This window comes from Phaseolus vulgaris, chromosome 10 (assembly GCF_051622355.1).
Source record: "Phaseolus vulgaris cultivar YP4 chromosome 10, ASM5162235v1, whole genome shotgun sequence".
NCBI classification, from domain to species: domain Eukaryota; kingdom Viridiplantae; phylum Streptophyta; class Magnoliopsida; order Fabales; family Fabaceae; genus Phaseolus; species Phaseolus vulgaris.
In genome coordinates, this window is record NC_143507.1 from 10,343,419 (window position 1) to 10,368,051 (window position 24,633).

At 33.1% G+C, this 24,633-nt stretch overlaps 1 protein-coding gene and 2 pseudogenes across 4 annotated transcripts in view; 1 reads left to right on the forward strand and 2 right to left on the reverse strand.

The window, feature by feature from the left end:
* The first annotated feature begins 7,648 nt into the window (after positions 1-7,648).
* Positions 7,649-24,633, forward strand: part of LOC137813844 (disease resistance protein Roq1-like) — a 61,978-nt pseudogene continuing 44,993 nt past the window's right edge. The window contains exons 1-2 of the transcript XR_016516186.1: positions 7,649-8,283; positions 8,490-8,962. The product of XR_016516186.1 is annotated as a disease resistance protein Roq1-like (transcript). The remainder of the gene's footprint in view (positions 8,284-8,489; positions 8,963-24,633) is intronic.
* Positions 9,686-23,975, reverse strand: LOC137819567 (uncharacterized). Of its 2 annotated transcripts, XM_090296235.1 has the most exons (12): positions 23,792-23,975; positions 23,531-23,636; positions 17,330-17,398; positions 17,127-17,231; positions 13,173-13,443; positions 12,550-13,098; positions 11,812-12,468; positions 11,492-11,727; positions 11,248-11,415; positions 11,065-11,169; positions 10,921-10,961; positions 9,688-10,846 (listed from the first exon to the last, which is right to left on the reverse strand). In XM_090296235.1, the coding sequence occupies exons 5-6, from the start codon at positions 13,437-13,439 to the stop codon at positions 12,931-12,933; spliced, it is 435 nt and encodes a 144-aa protein (XP_090152361.1). In that variant the 5' UTR covers positions 13,440-13,443; positions 17,127-17,231; positions 17,330-17,398; positions 23,531-23,636; positions 23,792-23,975; the 3' UTR covers positions 9,688-10,846; positions 10,921-10,961; positions 11,065-11,169; positions 11,248-11,415; positions 11,492-11,727; positions 11,812-12,468; positions 12,550-12,930. The 2 variants fall into 2 exon arrangements, with proteins under 2 accessions (XP_090152360.1, XP_090152361.1); XM_090296234.1 differs by lacking the exons at positions 13,173-13,443; positions 17,127-17,231; positions 17,330-17,398; positions 23,531-23,636; positions 23,792-23,975 and having other exon boundaries at positions 9,686-10,846; positions 12,550-12,917.
* LOC150024213 (disease resistance protein Roq1-like) lies at positions 18,201-22,070 on the reverse strand (annotated as a pseudogene). Its single transcript, XR_016516187.1, has 5 exons — positions 21,507-22,070; positions 20,129-21,254; positions 19,749-20,021; positions 18,891-19,606; positions 18,201-18,774 (listed from the first exon to the last, which is right to left on the reverse strand). The product of XR_016516187.1 is annotated as a disease resistance protein Roq1-like (transcript).

Sequence of the window (24,633 nt, forward strand, 5' to 3'; positions counted from 1 at the left end):
GCAAGCTACAACTACCAAACTCAGGTACTTACTATTTATTATATTTTTGTTTTCTTCATTCATGTCTTACACATGCATTTGAGATTTTGATCCACAAAGTTATTGTCCTATGATACAACATGTGAGGAAGTTACTAACTTCATCATTTAACAAGAGCTCAAATAATTCATTAGTGAAAGAACTTGAGTATCAATCGTTTTTCATTTGTTGTTTTAATTTTTTTTTTATATTTTCTCCACAAATATCTCAACTCCCTTTTTATCATTGTTGTTATTGTTAACTTTTATTGCTTTCAGATAGATTCTAAACACTGATTTATTGATTTCACTATTGGATTCGTTGGGAGACGACTGGAGTCTGACCACAATTATATCATCATCTCTCTAGCATTAGACATGTCTATGTCGAAATCATTTTAATTTGACAGCAAAACGACAGTTATCACTACACTAGATATATCTTTTTGCAGAGTTGACCAATTGCAAGGTTCTAGAAGCTGATGGTTGCATCTTGAGGTTATTAGTAATTTGATTAAATACTTTCATTGTTTGTTTTGTTTGTAAAACAAATATCTTAATTAGGTTGGTAATATTGAATTGTAGAGCAATAAACAAACATGAGGGGATGATATTGGCTCCATAAGTCAATGCGAGTCATATGTGGATAACAATTTTATTCCTCATTTAATGGTCTAAGGGAAATTCGTTGAAAGGGCCACTATGTTACACAATGTGGATCCCCCCAATATGGTCAAATTTATGGTTGAGAAAGTTCACATTGGTGATGTTGCAGTTCCTATGACATCAAATAAGACAATTAATTTGACACAGACATGTCAAACATTTATAGTTTGGCCTAGACACCTTATGAGACCTATTACAGTCAATAAAAAAATAATTTATAAATACATTTGTAGACATAAGTTATTGAAAATGTTGTTTATTGTTTAGTCAAAGTATAAAAACAAAGTTCTCAAATAAATGAGCAACTTACTAAGAATTCTATGGTTGCATACAAACCCAATGAAGATTATGCAATGCTAATTTTTGAGAAATTCTCTATATATTACATTTGAGAAATTTTGTTCCAAATATCATGTTTCAAAAATTTTAAAATGCTTGTTTTGAAAAATTTCTATAACAAATAATTTAAAAGTCATCTTAAGAAGAATAAAATGGTTATTTTAAAAACTACGGAAGTGAAAAAAAAAACCATTATAAAATCGACTATGTAAAAGTACCAGTGGAAATTTACGAGTGAGGTTATATTTGGTATGAATTGTAAAACTGATGCAAACATATCATAATATTCTTATTTTTATAAAATAAAATATGTACTCTTTTTCTAGTATTAGAGTTTTTTTAAAAATTATTTCCATTTTTATTTTTCATCTTCGAAAGTTTAATATCATATTAACTACTCTTCATGAATTATAGTTGTTCCTACCGGTTGACTTGCTTCGCCAGTTGACTCCTGTCGCCCTTCAGTCTTGCCTGAGAAACGTGCCTTCTTGATCAAGAAACCTCTCACCTGCAAAGTCTAAGGGGCGCCCTAGCGGCCATTAGCATTCTGACGCTCAAGTCAGTATGAGGGCAAAGAAACACCAAGTGTGTATATTAGCTTCAGTCTTAGAAAATACGTACCTTACTAGGGTTTTGGGCACCCTTTATATAGGCTAAAACTAGGGTTTACCTTTGTGTAGTTATCCCTGACTAGGTTTCCTTGGAGAATGTCCTTGCGCCGCTATTCATAGAATCTTAACGTATCTGGCACATGAACCCTCCCTTAATTGGAGTGCAACGAATGTCAGAATGGCTGCTTGGGTACCAACTTGTGCACCTAATCTCTAGCACCATCTGCTTCGTGGGTGCCCTAAGTGATGGAAGAGGCCCCAACCCCAACCCTTAGAGAGGCCACCAAAATGCTACATTGAGGCAACCACTAGAGTCATAGTCAAAGAGGGGTCAAAAGGACACATTTTACATGTCATAAACTCTAGTGTGTAATAGCTTTTTACTTTCTAGTCAAAGTAGCATATGATTTCTCTTTTGTAAAATTGTTTAAATTGTAATTAGGATAAATGTTGGTTTCTAAAAGCCAACCTAAGTTAGCTTACGGTTTCTAGAAGCTACTAAGCTAACTTAGGTCGGTCATGGTAAGCTTAGGCGCACCAAAGGTCACCATTGGTTCATGCTTACCATGTGACTTCCTAGATACCACATTTACATGTCATTTGGCTAGCATTTCCTTTTCATTACCTTTTCATTTCCGGTCCTCCAAGGCTATATAAGGAGGAGCCTACCTCATGTTTTCACAAGATTAATTTGAGTAATGAAATGCTGCCAAAATGTGTCATTCTTACCCCCTTGCCTAAAATCGCTTAAGATTTAGGTCTCTAATCTTCAAACCTTTCACCTACAAAGAGAGTTGGCCGAAACTCTCTCACTCTCCTACTCTTCATGCACCTCCAAGGCTACCACAACTCTTAGGAGAGCCTTGTTCCATCAACAATCCATTGAAGCTTTCGCAAATTCTACCACAAAAACCGCAAGTTGAAGAGCTCAAGCTATCATTTGGTATCTAAAGCTATGGTCTTCAAGAGATAAGTTTCTATTTTCATTTTTTCTATTTGAGTTCTTCTTATTTTCATGTTGTTCATCTCTTGTTCATGTTGTCTTGCTGTTTTTACATTTTTACTTTGATTTAGATGTTGTTCTAAGCATTTCAATCGGTAGAAATTGTTCAAATTGTTCTTGAGCACCTTATTTTCAATTTTTGTGTAGGAATCTATGGTGAATTGTGTTGCTGTTTTGATTTTAGGTTACTTGAGTCTTGTTTGAATTTCTGTTCGGTTCATATGATGTTCTTGAGTCATTTTATTTTCTGAATCTATATGTTTTGTCTAGTCATGTAATTCCAAGAATGTCAACAAATCTTAGTAGTACTTTTCTTGATTCATTTGTTTCTTGTTTTGATTTGAGTGTTTAATTTGAATTCTGACTTGATTTGTTCCTTTGGTGCATTTTTCCTTTTAGTTTGAGTTCATATTTGTATGATAGATCCATACAAATTCCTATAACATTCATTCCATTGTGTTTTTGTAGTTTCTCATTCTGTTTTTAATTCCAGAATTAGGAATCCTCTGTTTTTACAATTTTTGTTCTGGCTGTTTTGTGTTATGAAAATTAAATACGTTGAGAGAAAATTATGAAATTCTGGATTTCAGTGGTTTGATGTGTTAGAAAAAGAAGAAAAAAAAAATCAGTCGAAAAGGAAAAATAGAAAAAAAGAAGATAAATCACACAAAAAAGTGTGCATTTTGGCACTAAAACTGGCGGTAATTAGACATTAATTTTGAAAAATTTATCATAATTAATTGGTGCATGCTTTTGGTGTAATTCTAGCGCCAAAAGTTTGCTAAGATTCTGAATCATTTGTGTGTAAATTTTCAAAAGCAAATTCAAAATATCCAGATCAACATAAATATTTGAAGTCACGCTTTCGGAACCATAATTTTTCAGTAGTGCTGTTTTGGTTTTTCAAATCAATTTTAGTGTCATTCCTTAGGTTCCTTTTGTGTGTTGTCCTTTGTTGAGTGCCCATTTTTTATTTGATTTTCCAATATCATTCTGAACTCTTTCTAGTTGTGTCATATCATTAAATCCAATTGCAGTGGTGCTGTTTTTAAAAATTTAATTGTTTCTTGTTTTCTTTTCTTGACCTCTATATTGTTGGTGGATAAATTTCAATTGGTGCTTGTTGAGTAGAAATTGACTTGAGGAGAGTCTAGCTCTACTTAGTATGTACTGTTTTGGAGAATTTAATTGCTTAAATCATAAGTGGTTCAAGGCAAGGACCAACAACAAATACAAATACCAAAAACACACCATACACTTTGAAGAGCACAACAAAGAAGAGAAAAAACAAGCCTAAGGAGTGCATAGCTTAGCAAGCTGAAATTAAATTTGTGCAATTCAATTTCTTTGCATTTCTTGAGTTGTAATTACATTTCACTTTTGTTAATTAGTGGATTAATCACGATTAGACGGTGTGTCTTCAAAGGCTCAAAGTGTCTAAGAAGCCTCACCTAAGAGGCCCCAGCACCAACCCTTGGAGAGGCCACCAAAATGCTACATTGAGGCAACCACTAGAGTCATAGTCAAAGAGGGGTCAAAATGACACATTTTACATGCCATAAACTCTAGTGTGTAATAGCTTTTTACTTTCTAGTCAAAGTAGCATAGGATTTCTCTTTTATAAAATTGTTTAAATTGGAATTAGGATAAATGTTGGTTTCTAAAAGCCAACCTAAGTTAGCTTACGGTTTCTAGAAGCTACTAAGCTAACTTAGGCGGGTCATGGTAAGCTTAGGCGCACCAAAGGTCACCATTGGTTCATGCTTACCATGTGACTTCCTAGATACCACATTTACATGTCATTTGGCTAGCATTTCCTTTTCATTACCTTTTCATTTCCGGTCCTCCAAGGCTATATAAGGAGGAGCCTACCTCATGTTTTCACAAGATTAATTTGAGTAATGAAATGCTGCCAAAATGTGTCATTCTTACGCCCTTGCCTAAAATCGCTTAAGATTTAGGTCTCTAATCTTCAAACCTTTCACCTACAAAGAGAGTTGGCCGAACCTCTCTCACTCTCCTACTCTTCATGCACCTCCAAGGCTACCACAACTCTTAGGAGAGCCTTGTTCCATCAATAATCCATTGAAGCTTCAACAAATTCTACCACAAAAACCGCAAGTTGAAGAGCTCAAGCTATCATTAAGTATTCACGTGATATGCATGCGGCTTTCCCTGGAAAGCCTAACCCTAATGAGCCTTAACGCCTCCTAGGATTATCCACACGTGCTGCGCCTTCGTGCGTCATACACACCACATGCATGGATCCCTCCTCTTAGGCTTCCCACATATATCTTCTCTTAAACCGTTATCTCATTGGGCCCACTTTACGTGGCCCTGTACAACGTCCTAACGACCGATGTTCGATCTTCTTCCCTTACTGGTGGGGTTCGATATCGATCTCCAACATCGGGGCTTAGGATACAAATATCAAAGACTAACCAATTCCCTGGTAGGTGCGTCTGGGGCCCACCTCACGTGGCCTCCTTCCATCACCAAGCATCGGTGCGCGATGTCTGAGGTCAGTCTATGGGCTGATGACCGAGGACTGGTCGGGACAATAGCCTTATGTCTTCTAAATCTTTTTAAATAATTTATACATACATTTATTATGTGAATAAAAATAAATGAATAAATTAAGAAATTGTATAACTATTTTATTAAAATTGTGACAACTAGTTATAATTTAGTAGCGATGTTTATTTAAAAAAAGAAATAAAAAATAAAAAAAATTATTTTTATTTTTATGTTGAGCATAAAAAATTATAATTTATTTATTTAGTAATTTATTTTTAAAACTTAATGGTGAGGAAGAAGTTTGGTAAAAAAGAAGTTGGGTGCAAAAGAAGTTTGGTGAAGAAGGTGAAGAATTAATGGAGACCCAAGACTCTAGTCTCAGTGCGCCACGTGTGCAGACCAATATCAGTGTGTGCGCCACGTCATCAATAGTTAACGTTGTTGGTGAAAACTTAACGGAATGGACCAATTTGGATATTTTTTAAAAAACATAAGGGTCAAATTGATTTGTTTTAAAAAACCACTGTACTAAATTGAATACTGACCCTAAATATAGGGACATATAAGGTAATTATACCTTTTTTATGTTTTCTGCACAAGTATCTCAACTCCCTTTTTATCATTATTGTTATTACTAACTTTTCTTACTTGCAGATAGATTCTAAACATTGATTTACTGATTTCACTATTGTATTCGTTGGGAGAAAACTTGGGATCATCTGACCACAATTATACTATCATCTCTCTAGCATTAAACATGTCTACGTTGGAATCATTTTAATTTGACAACAAAACGACAATTATCACTACACTAGATATACCATTTTGAAGGATCGACCAATTACGAGGTTCCAAAAGCTGATGGTTGCATCTTGAGGTTTTTAGTAATTTGATTAAATAATTCATTGCTTGTTTTGTTTGTAAAATAAATATCTTAATTAGGTTGGTAATATTGAATTGTAGTGCAATAAACAAACATAAGGGGATGACATTGGCTCCATAAGCTAGTGCAAGTCATATATGGATAATAATTATGTTCTTCGCTTGATGGTCTTAGGGAATGTCTTTGAAGGGGTCACTATGTTACATAATGTGAATCCCCCTGATATGGTCAAGTTTATGGTCGAGAAAGTTCGCACGGTGATTTGAAATTGTACCAAAAGAAACACCAAAGACTGAATTCAACTAAATGATGCAAACAATTCATCAAACAATTTCAATGCATAAAAAAATATGAAAAAACACAAAGTTAGAAGAAAAAAAAATTTGAAAAAAGAGAGGAAATGTGAAGTCTCATGTCTTCGTTATCTACATTTTTATTCGTTGTCTACATTTTTATTTGCTTTGTTCTTTTACTATTACTCTACTTTCTGTTCTATTTACATCATTCTTTATTTTAATAAAAAATAAAAGAACTAAAACTTTATAACTACTTTATATATTTTTACAAACCTAAAAAAAAAAAAAAAACTTTACAATCTCTTTATTATAAGACTAGCTCTTGTATATCTTTTTAACAGAAAGTTTTGAGATTGAATAATTTTCTTCGACTAAGATTTTCAAACTTAATTTGGAAGCTCTGTTGTATATATATTCTACCTTTAAAAATTAGAAAAGTTAAAAAGTATAAAACACATCGTAATTGTTAAATATATTAAAAAATACATTTGTTTCATTAACACTCTCTTAATCTTTTAATCAGATGATACTTGTCAAGTCAAGTCTTGTATGACTTTTTCTTTACTTACTACCATGATATGTCATGAATAATGAATTAAATCACCCTCCTCATGAAAATATAGAAGAAAAAAATTGCTTTTGTAAAATAGAAAATTAAAATAATAAAAAATTAGAATGACCATATCTATAATAAAATAACAGGATATAACTTTAAACACTTTATACACATTTCAGATTATATTATATTGTTTAAACACTTTTAAACAATAAAAAATATTTTTCATAATAAGAGAGAAAAAAATAACAGAAACAATTAAGTATATAAAAAAACATGTGAAATATAGAAAAACAAAATATATAAACAACTCAAGAACATCTATATATATTACAAATTATGTGTATATCCCTAACAAATAACAATGAATATGAATAAAAATAACAATAAATCACACCATTTAAGAGCCAACTAATTTTATATTAAAAAAATAACTAATTACTATAGTGACTGAGTAAATTAGAGAATAAAAAATTATTAATTTTTAAATTAATTTTATTATTGATAAATAGTTTTTAAATTGATATCTAATTAGTTAATACTTTTAACATTCAATTATTTGATTTCCAAAATTTGATACAAAAACTTTGTTAACATCCATACATTACAATTATTTAGTTTAGTTCTGCAATTCCACAACCACGCGGCAATTATTACAAAAGCTAAGTGGGAGAAGCTTCAATGAAAAAACACTCACAACACTTATTTCTATTTCTCAGTGTTTGCTTCCACTTTCACACTCATTTTATACGACCATTCGTAGAAAGAAGGTGGAATAATGAAACGCGCCAACGTGATAATAAATACCCATTCTTCACTTGAATTTCTATTTATTCATTCAGTGATTGCTCTCCACTTTCACACCCATTCTCTCTCTCAGCAACTTTTGCTTTCTCTAATGGCTTCTTCTTCTTCTTCTTCATCTCTTGCAACAGACATCTACGACGTATTTGTCAGCTTCCGCGGTGAAGACACGCGCAACAGCTTCACTGGTTTTCTCTTTCAGGCTCTCGGTACAAAAGGCATCAATGTGTTCAAAAATGTTGAAGATCTCAAAAAGGGTGAATCCATTGCACCAGAGCTGCTGCAAGCCATTCAAGCCTCTCGACTTTTCATTGTTGTCTTCTCACAGAACTATGCTTCCTCCACTTGGTGCTTGCGTGAACTCGCAGAGATATGTAACTGCTTTGAAACTTCGCCAAGACGTGTTATTATACCTATTTTTTATGATGTTCGTCCTTCAGTGGTGCGCAAACAGAATGCATGTTATAAGAAAGCATTTGCAGAACACGAAAAGAGATTGAGAGAAGATGAAGTGAAGATGGAAGAAGTTCAGAGATGGAGACAAGCTCTCACACAAGTCGCCAATCTCTCTGGTTGGGATATCCGAAATAAGTGAGTAATCCTCTCTCGTTTCAACATTCATCACAGTTTGAATTTATTTACTCCTTTCTAAACTACAATTCAGAGATGTTAGGAATTTCGGAAACAGTACAAAAGCACATGCAAATTGAATCCCAATTATATATTGTTTAATCAAAATAATATTTTGAAACTATATTGTTTATTGTTTTTTTTTCCTGTAAATATTAAATTTTCAGGTTACAGTGTGAACAGATAGAAGAAATTGTTCAAAAGATAATAAAAATTTTGGGAACAAAATTGTCAAGACTTCCGAATGATGAACTGGTTGGAATAAAGTATCGGGTTGAAGAATGAACAAATCTTCTACATTTAGAGCCAGTTAATGATGTTCGAGTTGTTGGAATTAGTGGAACGGATGGTATTGGAAAGACAACTCTTGCTCGGGATTTATATGAAAGAATCTATCATCAGTATGATTTTGGTTGTTTTATTGATGATGTGAGCAATATTTATAGAGATAGTGGTTCATTAGGTGTACAAAAACAACTAATTTCCCAGTTTCTAAATGAGAAAAATCTTAAAATTTTTAATGCTATTGATGGAGCATATTGGGTGTGGAATAGACTGCACAAAGCAAGAACACTTATAGTTCTTGACAATGTTGATAAAGGTGAACAACTTAAGCTGCTTACAGGGAACAGAGATATACGTACATGCATAGGTGAAGGGAGCAAAATCATCATCATTTCTAGGAATGAACTTATATTGAAGACACATGGAGTGAATGATGTTTATGAAGTTCTGCCGTTGAGTAGGAAAAATGCTGCGCTGTTGTTTTGTAAAAATGCTTTCAAAGATGAAGTTAATTATAAATTGGACGATTACTTGAAGGTGGCATGTGAGCTACTTTCACATGCTACTTTCACATGTCATCCTTGGACAATTGAAACAATTGGATCATTTTTGTGTGGTCAAAATGTCTCACAGTGGAGAAGGTTATTGGATAATATAAAAAATGTGGAAACACTATAGATGTTTTAAGTAGATGTTTTGATCTGGTGGAAGAAGAAGGAAAAGAAATATTTCTTGATATTCTGTGCTTATACAATAAAATCAATAAATAGAAATCAATTTTAGAGACAAAAAATAATTAGTAGTTATAGTGATTAAATTAGAAACCATTTTGGAGACTAAAAAAATTATTATTTTTTAAAGTAGTTTCTATTTTTTATAAATAATTTCTAAATTGATATCTAATTAGCTACCAAGGTTTTAACTACCAATTATTTAGATTCTAAATTTGGTAGCAAAAACTTTAGTAGTTAGTTAGATATCAATTTAGAAACTGTTTATCAATAATAGAAACTAATTTAGAAACCAAAATTTTTTTAGTCTCTAAAAATGGTTTTTAATTTAGTCAATATAGCAACTAATTATTTTTTGTTTCTAAAATTGGTTTTTATTCTATGATTTTCTTGTAGTGGATATTTATTCTAAGGATAGTATGGAGAAGATTTTAAGCATCTATGGATTTGATTATGAAAATGACATACAAGCTTTGGTTGAGAAATCTCTAATAACATGTGAAGATGGGATCATTTATATGCATGGGTTGTTGAAAGATTTGGGACATATATCTTGGATATGATTTGCAAGTTGGGAGGATTGCGAGGATAGATGGTGTATCAAAAATTAGACACCTTATCACTAGCGCAAAAATGTTAATCAAATGCAGCTATTTTACATTTACAAATGCGGCTATAGAGCCACATTTGATCAGCACGCATTCGTAAATCAGAGAGCTACAAATGCGGCTATAGAGCCGCATTTGTAAATGTGATTTACGAATGCGGTTATTTCAAATAGCCGCATTTGTATATTCTTCTAAATGAGCTGAGGGTTTTAGAGGTTTAAGATTTACGAATGCGGCTCTGGTAATAGCCGCATTCGTAAATCACATTTACAAATGCGGCTTTGGTAATAGCCGCATTCGTAAATCACATTTACAAATGCGGCTTTGGTAATAGCCGCATTCGTAAATCACATTTACAAATGCGGCTTTGGTAATAGCTGCATTTGTAAATCTTGTTTTTTGATTTACAAATGCGGCTTTGGTAAATAACCGCATTTGTAAATAGTGTTTTTTTTTAAAGTGCAATTTGTATTGTCCCTAAACCATATAAATTAACCTGCACAATGATCAAACCCAGCCAGACAAATACAAAAATATAGAGATAAATTGAGAGAATCAAAATGTACATTTACAAGTAATCAAATTACATAATAAAACCTACATTATTGATTAACTATGCTAGAGTTATAAAAATTTATGAAATATGTGGACCAAGAATCTCTAACATATGAAATGCCTTCCAAATTCATTGGTGTTTCTTCCGTGAATAATTGCATTGCAAAATATAGTTTACTTAAATTAGTTTATATATATATATATATATTTCAAGAATTATAAAAATGATTTAACATATCATGTTATTACCTCTTTCCAACCAGTTTTAACACCTAGTCTTATAATGGTAATCATCCATTGCATAATGTAATAGCCACACTCATAGCTTCCTGGTTGTTTATTACACTATAATTCAATAAAAAGTAATATGTTAGTATATTGATAAACAATGATAATATAGAAAGAAAAAAATTACAAACCTTTATTCTTATGTAGTTCAAATTATTTGAATTGGATCGACCTTTTAGGATGTTATATCCACGCCATGAATTGGTTAATACAAAAAACCTCATTAGTAGATGGTTAATTAGTAACAAACAAAGTTAAATTTATACTGTACTTACATATCAATGATATCCTTAAATTTTGTGGGAATCTTCTTGTGTAGGGAATAGAACCACACAGTAGTCTTATCAACCATTGATAAGACAAGAAACTGCCAATGATACCTATATCATCCATGAAAAGAGTTAGTAAATATTTAAAACATGAAATAGTAATAATTGATGACATATAATTAAACTTACTCATTAATATAAGGGCATAAATAAATTTGTTTTCCCTCTTTTTCCAGGGTGTTAGTGATGTATGCTTGAGTCTCAGTTGAGTTTGGTCCAACGGGATTAGTATATGCAGGATCTAAGAATCCATACACATTTTCCTTCCCCTCAGTGATACAGACTCTATGCAAAAACCTACAAGTTTTTAGTTAAAACATAATCAATAATAATTTAACATAAAGTAAATTGAATAATAGGTAAAGATACTTACATAATAAAAAATTGAATTATACTTATATTGAGCTCCTGATTCCCAGGTATAAATTCTAATAAATCTGTGTTGTACATCATCAGTGGCCGTTCAGTGTTTATTTGAGAAAATGTATCATCCCACGGAACAGGAAAAGGTTCATTACCAATCTAACTAGCAATGAGACCTAATGAAGCTATAAGATTGTCAATTGGAACCTCACGCTTCTTCTCCGAACTTGGTGCCCGAAAAGGTTTCTACAAGATAAAGAACATTTGTATTAAATTATATGTAACATAGAAATATAAATAAAAAATAATATAATGAAATGAAATTATTACATGAGGTTCAGGCATAAATCGAATGAGGTCTCTGGGCCAGGCAACGAATGTCTGAAATGCATCGGTCACAGTGGTTACCTCATCTGAAGGTAGTGGAACACGAGCATCAGGAAATCGTACTTTTTCAACTGTTACCTTCGCCACATCAGGGGAGAGAGGAACGTTATGTAAGGTGGTGGCGTCTTGATAGACTTTTCCAAGGGCCACCACCCGAGGAAGTTTGCCGCCCACTACTAGTAGCTCACAATCCTTCGTCTGCCCAATGATATCATCCCCTGATGTTGGAGGAGCCGCACAACTCCCCTTTGTGCTCTTAGGAGTGCGACTAACAAGGGGTTCAATCGGCTCAGCACAAAGTTGTTGCGATAGAAACTCTTGTCGCATTCGATCATTCTCCTTTTTCATCTCTAGCTGCATCAAATCAATCTCCTTTCTCATCTCCTCCATTAATTCTTCACGTATCTTAGTCTTCAATTGAGTTTCGTTCTCTTTGGAGGAGGAGGATGACTGTCGTTCTGAAACTCCAAAATATAGTTTAATTCCAACCCCTTGTCCAGCTGTACGAACACGACCACAGTGCTCAGGTCGTCCAATTGCTTCAACCAGGATATTGTGATGACCTTCAACAACAAATTTATCGTCGGATTCCAAGGAATCCTACAAGAGTAGACAAAAATCATATCAATTTTTAATATAATTAATGCTTTAAAATAAATGAAAATAACAAAAATAGCTTACAATTTTTTCGATGATAACCCCGGATTACTCAGAACTTGGTGCACCCGACTTTTTAATTCGGGCCCTCTTCCATTTTACATGGCGAAAAGGTGGTGATGGAGGAGAAGTGACCCCTGTTTCCACATTCTCAGAAAACGTCCCCTGTTTAGATTGCTCATTCTCATTTTCCACCATCAGTGCTTGCTCAAGTTTTCGATACCCCGAACGAGACATAATGTGCGAGGTAACATTCTTCAAAGCTATCTCTTGAGCTTTCTTCCGACAATTCTGTCATAATTGAAATAAACAAAGTGAAGTAAATAAGATAAACTTATTAATGTTATATAAACAAAAAATGTTAACCATCCAATCCTCATTTTAACGACATTCTTTAAAAAAACGTCATGTCTCTTCATCAATATGTTTGTACTTTAAACATGGATTTTCGTCTTTAAGGTCGCAAAGACCGTATCTCGAAGTCAGTCTTGACTTAAAGGTACGAAATTTAATTCCGATATTGGATATAATCTTTGATCGAAGCGGTTCCACATCAGGAATTTCAAAGTTTGCCTGCAAAATAACATCAGCAAATTAAAATTAATCAATGAATATTAAAAAGCATTATATCAAAATGTTAAGCTTACCAGAACATCCTCCCAGATCATATTCCGGTCGACCTCTGACACCTCATCCCATGAATTAATCAGAATGGAGAGCCTCTCACGAGAAACAACTCCAAGATAGCTCATAAACTCATCTGCTTTAGGACCAAAAGCCACTCCAGTGTTGACGTCAATGTCAACACGTGTCTTCTCACCAGCAGCACGTCTCAATGCGAGATGCTTCAATCTAGTAGGTCCTCTACTGCCTCGTCCGGATCGAGGTTTGAGTGGGGTCTGATCGTCATCCATGTCTCTGTTAAAAATATTAGGTAACAAACATTAGTTAATCTGCATTGAATTAAAATCTTATAAAAATAATACATAAAATTCTAAATCTAAATGCTTATTTACAGGTTGCATGTGGGTTGAAAGTTGATATGTAAATTCCTTCACTGTGGTCTTTACGGGTTGCATGTACATCATCAAGTACATCGTCATCTTTATTAATTATCATTGGTGTGAATGAACGGGGGTCACCATTTTCAATATCATCTATGGCCTCCCCTTGGTTTTTCCCGTGTAAAACGACATACCAATGTTCTGACGTAGGATCTTTCACGTAGAAAACTTGAGATGTTTGTTGAACCATTATAAATGGCTCATCTCGATACCCTATCTTTCGAAAGTCCACTAGTGTGAATCCTGAATCATCAATTTTAACCCCACTTTTATTGTCAACCCATTTACACTTGAAAACTGGAACGGAAAACTTAGTGTAGTCAACCTCCCATATCTCTTCTATAAACCCATAGTATGCCATTGATCCAAGTACTGGATTTGTATCTTTGGAAGTCGAAAACTACATTGACTCGGCTTCAAGAGTAACACCAGAATTTTGAATTGTACTCTTTTCATCCATGGACTCTGTGTAAAATATACAATTATTCACTTCGTACGCTGTACATGAGATGACATCAAACTTCAATCCAGTAGCCAACCAGGTCAAAGTCTCTGATACCGCTGAATCCTTGAACACCTCATCTTTAAACCAAGGCATGAAAGTTCTATTATGTTCCATCAAGACCCATTTCTCTGCTTGTCTTGGGTTATTTGCCTTCACAATGGCTTTATGAGCTTCTATGTAATGTATAACTTCATCTGTGTTATTCAATATGTACAAATGTGCTTGCAAGACTTCTGATCGAGATTTGCTTACAATATTCACACCACATAAACATTTACTTGTAGAACGCCTGTGGTGCCATGAATTAGCTGGAACACCTATTGGATTTGCTTGTCATGTACTCTGAACAAAATTCAATACTTTCTTCAGCTATGTCCCTTTCAATCATTGAAGCCTCTGGACGATAATGATTTTTCACATAACCTTTCAAAATTTTCATATACCGTTCAACATGATATATCCATCTTAAGTACACTGGTCCACACAATCTAACCTCTCTTACCAGATGCACCACTAGATGAACCATGATGTCAAAAAAAGACAGAGGTAAAAACATCTCCAATTCACACAAGATAACAACAATTTCATTTTGAAGTTCATCTAGTTTTGATGGATCAATGACTTTACAACAAATCGAAGAGAAGAATGAGCACAAACGAGTTATGGTATGTCTAACATTTTTTGGCAAGATCCCACGGATAGCTACCGGCAACAACTGTTGCATCAAGATGTGACAATTATGAGACTTCAACCCAATTAACTTCAAATCTTGCATTGACACTAGGCTCTTCACATTTGAGGAATGTCCTTGTGGTCCTTTCACACCCTTTAGACATTGACAAAAACTATTTTTTTCATCTCTTGACATTGTGTAACAAGATGGGGGCAAATATGCACGCTTACCCATTTCTATGGGTGCCAACTCGCCGCGTATGTTCATCTCAATCAAATCTAAACGAGCATTTAGACCATCCTTCGTCTTCCTGTTAATGTTGAGAAGTGTACCATTTAAGCTATCACACACATTCTTCTCAACATGCATTACATCTATACAATGTCTGACTTCTAACCTCGACTAGTACGAAAGATCAAAGAAGATTGATTTCTTCTTCTAAATGTTTGTCACATATGACTTTTTTTTTTACTTACCGAAGGTGTGGTCTATGCTATTTAACTTTTCGTAAACCTCAACATCGGTTAATGGAGTTGGTGGACCACTAGCCTCTTGGTGTCCATTAAAGGCTTTTTTCAACCTCCGATAAGGATGATGACTTCTAAGAAACCTCCAATGCCGAAGATATACTGTTTTCCTTCCATGTTTCAATTGTTGAGAAGCAGTGTCTTCTTCGCATATTGGACATGCTTTATGACCCTTAGCACTATAACTTGATAAGTTACCCTATGCCGGAAATTCATTAATGGTGCAAAATAACATGGCATGAAGGTTGAAAGTTTCATTAGCAAATCCGTCAAATACTTCAACACCCTGGTCCCACATTAACTTCAAATCTTCAATTAGAGGACTTAGATATACATCAATATCATTCCCTGGCTGTTTCAGACCGGATATCATCATAGACAACATCATGTATTTTCGCTTCATGCACAATCCAGGAGGTAAGTTGTAAATAACTAGTAAAACAGGCCATGAACTGTGATTTGTACTCATATTACCAAACAGATTCATTCCGTCTGTAGCTAAACCAAGTCGGATATTTCTGGATTTTTTACCAAACTCTGGAAACTCATCATCAAATTTCTTCCACTGAATAGAATCAACTGGATGTCGGTACATGCCATCACATTTCCTCTCATCTACATGCCATCTAAGATTCTTAGCATCGTTGGGTTTGCAAACAAATGCTTCATCCTTGGAATGATGGGAAGATACCACATAACCTTCATTGGGGGTCCATGCTTTTCTATATCTTCAATAGTATCATCATCTTTTTGTTTCAACTTATAACGTGATAACCCACACCTCAGACAACTTTTCAACAATTCAAAATCTTTCCGGTATAATATACAATCATTAGGACATGCATGTTTCTTTTTATACTCCATACCTATTGGACAAAGAATCTTTTTGGCCTCATAATTACGATTAGGTAGAGTATTTCCCTCTGGACGCATATCCTTCAACAACTGAAGCAATTCCGTGAAGCTTTTATCAGTCCATCCATTTATTGCCTTCAAATTCATCAATCTTAACACCGTCGACAACCGTGTGAATTTAGTTGATCCAGGATACAATGGAGTCTCTGCATCGCTTGACATACTTTCATATCCATGCGCTTTTGCAAAAGACTCAGCTCCTACATCACGAATCATGTCTTCCAATCGATCATCATCTACATCATCGTGTGCTATTTCATCCATGGTGGACCCCACGTTTTCTTCAGTTACGGAAACACGTGGTAAATTTAATAATTCACCATGCCATGCCCAAGTTGTATAGGATCAAAGAAACCCATCACATAGCAGGTGCTCCCTCATTATATTAACATCTAGTATCCTTCCATTCAAACAATTAACGCATAGACACCTAATCTTTGCTCCATCATGACCACTATTAATCGTGTTACGTTGATCAAATTGTATAAATTCTTCTACTCCTCTTTCGTACTCCTCACTTATACGAACATAATTCATCCAATTTCTATCCATTATATATTCTGAAATAATTAGAATTTTTATATCAGAGTTCTATCTCACGCGTTTGTCAAGGGTCAAACACACTCAGACTCAATACCAGAACGTATTATTGCTAAATATAACATATAAAGTAACAACTAACTACTAAATAATATAAATTTTAATATAAATTACATAATACATAAAAAAATACAAATTCAAATTATAAATTATAATAATATAAATTTTGAAAGATACAAATTATAATACATAAAAAACATACAAATTCAAAATATAATAAATACTAAATAATATAAAATTTAAAATACACAATAAATTATAATACATAAAACAAAATCAAAAAAATGAAAAAAAAAATTAAAAATTTAAAAACCAACCTTGTGCGTGAACCAAGTTGGTGGTGAAGAGTGGTAGGGGAGCAAGAGGAACAGCGGCAGCGGAAGCAATGGCGGAGCAGCAACGGAGAGCCAATGGAACAGTGCCTTCGACCAACAATGGAAGGAAACGAAAGGCATTAAAAACGAATGCCAATGTGAAGATTAAAAGGAAGAAAGCGAACCTCTGGAATCAATATACGTACCTTCGACCAATGCAATGAAGTGCGCAAACGAGAGGCAAACGAAAAAGATGAACAACGCAAACGAAAGAACTGAAAGAAACTATGAAACTGTTGAGGCGCATAAAAATATTTAGGGTAAAAAGCATTTACAAATGTGGCTAAACGTAAAAACCGCATTTGTAAATCAAGCTTTTTGATTTACAAATGTGGTTGTTTGTATAACCGCATTTGTAAATCAAAGAGCTTGATTTACAAATGCGGTTATACAAACAAACGCATTTGCAAATCAAATTAATTTAAAAAATGTCACCGCGTTTTTTACTAATGCGTTTAAGCGCAGAACCGCATTAAATAAAGAACGTTTTTTTCTTTTTTTGTACTAGTGTATTAAGTTGCTTAAACTTATGAATGTGGATTTTTCAGAAAGTCTCAGTCATCTTTCGAATGAACTAAGGTATCTTGATTAGAATGAATATCTTTTTAATTACTCAATTAAATTTAATATTTAAATATTGATTATTTAAGTTAAAATAGTTTTATTATATTTTTAATATTACAAAACTTATAGTAATTTAAATTATATCTTTTTACTTAAATTTTAATAAATCAAGATTTTAAAATTCTATGGATAAACTATAGTACCCTCGTTGAATCGTTGGCATAATATATATATATATATATATATATATATATATATATGTCTTTATAAGTAAAAGTATCATGATATTTAGTCTTTGGTCTAAGGCATTTATAAAAGGTTTTTTCTTCCTACTTCCATAATTATATAATTATTAAGTGCAACCCATATGAATAGAGTTTGTTGGTATTTGAGCTATTATTAAATAGTGAAGTTAGTAACTCTCTCGCTTGTTGCAACACAGGACAATATAACTTTGTGGATCAAAATCTCAAATGCATTTGTAAGACACTAAAGAAGAAAACAAAAATATAATGACTCTATGTAGTAATATTAAGTACATGAAACTGGTAGTTGTCGATCTTGCTTATATACCCAGCGATACCCATATTTCTTCACATTCACCTTAACATATTGGTTTTCTCTCGGGTAGATTTGGCTATCGTCCATTATCAGTTTTTTAAATTTCACACTAATAACACCATTATAAGATTTGTACCATCTACAGTAATAACTTTGCACATGAAAATCTTGACGAGACAAATAAAATAGCCACATATGATCTGACTGGTCAATGACTAGATCTGTTCTCAAATTGACTAGAGGAATTCTATGTTTATGATCCGTGGATATATTACCAGTCATCTCCCTTTCATTGCCCATGTGGAATATTGCACAACACATAACACCAATACAATTATTGTCATGCATAAAAGGAGAGGCATCAATCCTTATTGAATTGTTCGTGCTCACCACAAACTGATTATTGAACCACCTCGGTATTTCACTTCCTGGGATAACACTTCCAACACATGGATTCATGTAACTTCTTTGCTCATTTTCTAAGCACCTCACCTCATAAGCGTACAACGTTATGCGTTAGTATATGTTTTTCGACATAAAAAAAAGATTAAAAGAAGGAAAGAGGAAGGAAGGAGCATGCACACCTGAAAATTTTTTATCATCCACGAAGAAATCAAGCTGGTATAATGCTCCCTCTCAACTAATTTTGGGCAATTGTAAATGATTAATCCTATCATTTCTTCATCTGTGGAATATGCGAGTGGAAGCTTGCAAAATTATGAGAAGTAGTCGATTTGCAAAGGGAGAACAGGCAAGCGTTTCAATTGCTTGCAATGTTGTAAGTTTAAATGATACAGTCTGACAAGGTTCTGGAGGTTGGGAAGTGTAGTAAAATTGTTTCCCTTCAAATTTAGCCATTCAAGGCACCTTAACTTCCCAATGACATCAGGGATTCGTACTAAGTTACAGAAGCTTAGATTGAGTTTACACAAACAAGTGAGAGAGAATGTTAACTGGGAAAGAATATGAGCTTCAACTAAACAAAGCTTCTTCAAATGCTCTGTGTTCCTTCGTTCATCTAATAACTCATTATTATACAGTTTTGAACAGCCAGAGACATTAAGATATTCAAGAGAATTTAGGCCCAATATGGTATTGGGTAAGCTTTCTAGGTTTTTGCAATTTTCCAAATTCAAAACAACAACCATTTTCAAAAGACCGATTGATGGATTGATTTTTTGGAGCTTTATGCATCCTTGAAGTTCTATCATTTCAAGATTTAGGGCCTCTCTAACATCTGACATCTCAACTAATTGTTTGGAGTAAGAGAGATCCAAAAACTTCAAATTATGCAATGGCTACAATGATTAGCAAATAGAAGACAAAATTAATAATGAAATTTGGGTTTTCTTTAATTAGCTAGAGAAAAAGGAAATTAAAAGACAGTATTTGTCATTTAATTTGTTTATTTTAAAAAAATAGAAAATTAATATACATTACCTTTGTGCCTTTCCATCGTTTAATAAAGCTATCAACAAGGCGTTGCAACTAGTTTTTCTGGCTGAAAACTTTGAGGCAAACATTTGAAAGGATATTCACTCCAATTAAGGTACGCTAGTTCATTCGAAAGATGATTCAGACTTCCTGAAAAGTTCACACCCTCAAGACTAGGCAAGTTAAGGTGTCTAATTTTCGATAGACCATCTGCCCTCACAGTCCCCGAAACACTCCAAATACATTCAATATATATATGACTTCAAGATTTCCAGTTGCCTACAACATTATGGAGAAAGAATAACATTGTTATACTTTTCGAAGGGTTTTCATATTCTAGAAAAAAAATGGCAATGTAAGATTTATACTCAATCAATTATTTTTACCTCATTCTCTGACATAGCTTTCTTGAAATCATTGTAATTCCACAACCTACTCCACTTTAGAGGCTCCTTTGGTGACTTTTCTCTAACAATACTCTGTCCCAAATCCCTCAACAACCTATGTATATAAATATACCCAAGTCTACATGTTATTAGAGATTTCTCAATCAGAGCTGGTATGCCATTTTTGTAATCAAATCCACGGAAGCTCAGAATTGTCTCCACTTCATCCTTTGAGTAACACATACCCTCATGTTCACTGTTGAGAAAACATGCAATATCAAGAAATATTTCTTTTTCTTCTTCTTCCAACTGATCAAAACTTATACATAAAACATCCATAATATTTCTATCTTTATTATGTCTTAACCTACCCAGTGCACTTCTCCATTGTGAGACATTTTGACCAAACAAAGATGACCCAATTACTTCAATTGCCAAGGGATGGCATTCAGCATGGGAAAGTACCTCACATGCCAATTGTTTATAATTGTCCAATATATAATTAACTTTGAAAGCATTTCTGCTAAACAACTCGTCAGCATTTTTCCAACTCAACGGTTGGACTTGATAAACATCATTCACTCCATGTATCTTCAATATATGTTCATCCCTTGAAATGATGATGATTCTGCTCCCTCCACCTACACATCTTCGTATATCTCTGTTTCCTGTAAGTAGCTTAAGTTGTTCACCTTGATCAACATTGTCAAGCACTATAAGTGTTCTTGCATTGTGCAGCCTAGTCCACACCTAATATGTTCCATCAATAGCATTGCAAATTTCAAGAATTTTCTCATTTAGAGACTCGGAAATTAGTGGTTTTTGTATACCTAATGAACCAGAACCTCGATAAATATTGCTTACATCGTCAATAAAACAACTAAAATCATATTGATGATAGATTTTTTCATATAAAGCTCGAGTAAGAGTTGTCTTTCCTATGCCACCCATCCCACAAATTCCAACAACTCGAACATCATTAACGGACTCTAATTGTAGAAGATTTGTTACATTTTCAACCCGAGACTCTATCCCAACCAGTTCATCTTTTGGAAGTCTTGACAATTTTGAACCCAAAATTTTTATTATCTTTTGAACAATTTCTTCGGTCTGTTCACACTGTGACCTGAAAATTTAACATTTACAGAAAAAAAAAACAATAACGTAAAAATTTTAACTTTGAAAATATTATTTTCATTAAAGTATTGGGACTCAATTTGAATGTGTTTTCTACTTTTTCCTAAATTCCTAACATCTCTCAATTCTCTGCATTGTAGTTTAGAAAGGAGTAAATAAATTGACGGGTATATAACTCACTGCATAATAAATATATAACTGATGAATATCTTGAAATGAGAAACGAGAAACGATTACTCACTTGTTTCGGATATCCCAACCAGAGAGATGGGTCACTTGTGTGAGAGCTTCTCTCCATCTCTGAACTTCCTTCATCTTCATTCCATCTTCTTTGAATCTCTTTTCGTGTTCTGCAAATGCTTTCTCATAACATCCACTCTGTTTGCGCACCATCGAAGGATCAACATCATAAAAAATAGGTATAATAACATGTCTTGGCCAAGTTTCATAGCAGTTACATATCTCCGCCAGTTCACGCAAGCACCAGGTGGAGGAAGCATAGTTCTGTGAGAAGACAACAATGAAAAGTCGAGAGGCTCGAATGGCTTGCAGCAGCTCGGGTGCAATGGATTCACCCTTTTTGAGATCTTCATCATCTTTGAAGACATTGATGGCTTTCGTACGGAGAGCATGAAAGAGAAAAGCAGTGAAGTTGTTGCGCGTGTCTTCATCGCGGAAGCTGACAAATAGGTCGTAGATGTGAGTTGCAGGAGATGAAGAAGAAGAGGTGTATTGGATGATGGCGTTAGAAGCCATTAGAGAAAGCAAAAGTTGTTGAAAGAGAGAATGGGTGTGAAAGTGGAAAGCAAACACTGAATAAATACTAAATAGAGACAAGTGAAGTTGTTGTGGGTGTCTTTTCATTTTTTTTCTAATAATTGCCGCGTGTTGTGTAAATTCTACATTTCCAGCCTCTTTCTAGAAGCTCATATATAAATTACAGAGTAAATAATACATATTCAACAACTCTTTATAATAGTATTATAATATTTTAAATTAAAATTTAAAGTAAATATAGTTAAAATATTAATTTATTTGGTTGTTATGAAGATGACTTTACGTCAACTTATCACTATTCATAAATTTATTAAAAAAATGTTTTTTCTACACTCTTTCAAAAAATTAACAACCAACTTTAATTCTATAATAATTAAAATTTTAAATTAAAAAGTAAAATAAATATTATTATTTAAGGATGTCAAGCAAGAATTTATTTTATGGGTTTTAACGTGTCCTCATCCAATTTTCCAATTTATTATGACGTAGAGTGTGCATTTCATCATTTTTCCACCCTCAAAAAGGTCATATAAATTATATAAAATTTATAAGTAAAAATTGTATAACAATTTATTGATTAAGATAGTAATTAAATATAACTTTTAATTTAAATATATTAAATTAATCAAAATGGAAATATTTGTTTTGATGAAATTTCAATCGTCTTTACCTTGTATTTGATTTTTAAATATTATCTCCATGACATTAAATATTTTTGTACTTTGAATCTTTTCCATCTAACATTGTTTATCTTCTCTTTCATATTAGATATTGAATATGGAAAGTTTATATGTGTGTCTTCAAGGCGTTTTCTCTCTTGTAATATTTTCAGAATGCTTCACGTATTGCATTTCTTCATTTGAATTAACATTAGGATTTTCCAATCGATGTCAGCGAGATTCTCTTTCATCAACTTCAACTCTTTCCCGTTAATGTTGAGAATATAAACTTTTGCTACAGCTTTAACTTGAGTTTGATAATTTTTTAAAACAAAGTATTAATGAATAATATAATTTTCAAATTAAATCATGAATATCACTGAAATAATATCTGAGATTAGCACTCTGTATCCTGATAAAGAATTCAGAAGCTTGGAGAATTGCTACGAGGACTTTGCTCATATGATTTGATGACAAGATTCATAAATTGAACATAAAATTATGGACACAAAATGTTTTGAATTTGTCGCTATTTACTTATTATTAAAAGTTTTTGGTGAGAAAACATAAATGAGTAGTTAAATATGAACTTTTTATGTATTTTTCATATTATTTACAGTTATTTATGAGAGTTCTGTTTTGACAGATTTTAAAGTAAGTCTCGTGACAAGGATGAATTCTTGTATACGGATTGAATCACATCTAAAATGATTTATACTTATTTATTATTTATTGTCGATAAAAAAAATTACTGTATTTTCTTTTATTCCTATCCTATAGTTTGTTCTTCTATTAAAAAAATTCCCAGAGTAAGTGCATAAAGATTTACCTTCTCGACTTCCGAGAAAACGAGAATTCAGAGAAAATTTGAAGGCTAATTTTCGACTGTCACCAACAATGCTTTGATTTGATGGTTTTCATTTTGCGAAACGGATCTACGAAATTGAAGTTGAAATAGTTAGGGTTTTAGAGTTTGAAACAAAAACAGAACCCTGAATCAAATCTACGAAATTGAAGTTGAAACAGTTAGGGTTTTAGAGTTTGAAACAAAAACAGAACCCTGAATCAAAGTTTTTTCGATTAAACTTACCAATAAGCCGAAAGTGGTGAAGCAGTGAAGAAGACGAAAGGGAGGTTCCCTATTTCAATTAGGAGTCAAATAATAGACTCAAGTAAAAGCGTGAGTGCAAATACAAGAATGAACTTGATGAATACTTAATACTCTATATAATGTATGCAATAATCGGCACACGAGAGAGAAAAAAAGTATTGGACTTTGGAAAATAAAAGTGGGGTTGGTTGATATTTCAAAATGTTCAATAAATAAATAAAAAAAAACATGTTAAAGTGAAGTCGTGCTCACCGAATAATTTCAAGTGTAAATGAAAAAAAAGTTTTGAATTGAAGTCGTAACTCCCTCCCGGCATAACTCTAATGTAAATAAGATAAAATTAATTAAGGTTAATCAAATTTATGATTGACTCACATTTTAACATCAATACTAAAGTTGTATAAGTAAAAAATATTTCACTTAAGGAATATCAAATCGTGTGTATTTAAGTAATACGATTTGTCTGTAATGAAGTCGTGTTATTCATTTACAACTTACCCATATTCTTAATATTTTAAAAAGTTGTTCATTTACATAGATTTAAAATCAAATTCCACTACTTTTGGTAAAAATAAAGTCAATTAATGCAATGTTTTCATTATAAATGAGAATGCTTTAATTTTCTTGTTTATGCTATAAATTTGTATTTGAAATTCCCATGCGATGAGTGGGATCCTCCAACCTTACAAAATGTGTCTCAAGATAGGGTGATCGGCACTTCTTCCCTCTTAGTGAGTCTAAACTTGATCTAGGGCTACCCATAAAAATAATAATAATTATTTTATTTACGCGGGTCAGCGGGTCAACCCGTCTCGCCCCAC

Excerpts from the sequence above, each read along its gene's own strand:
- LOC137819567 (XM_090296234.1), bottom strand. The coding sequence starts at position 12,258 with ATGGAGGAGATGAGAAAGGAGATTGATTTGATGCAGCTAGAGATGAAA. Across the intron at positions 11,728-11,811 it reads GATTTATGCCTGAACCTCAT|AAACCTTTTCGGGCACCAAG; the intron begins GTAATAATTTCA and ends TTTATCTTGTAG.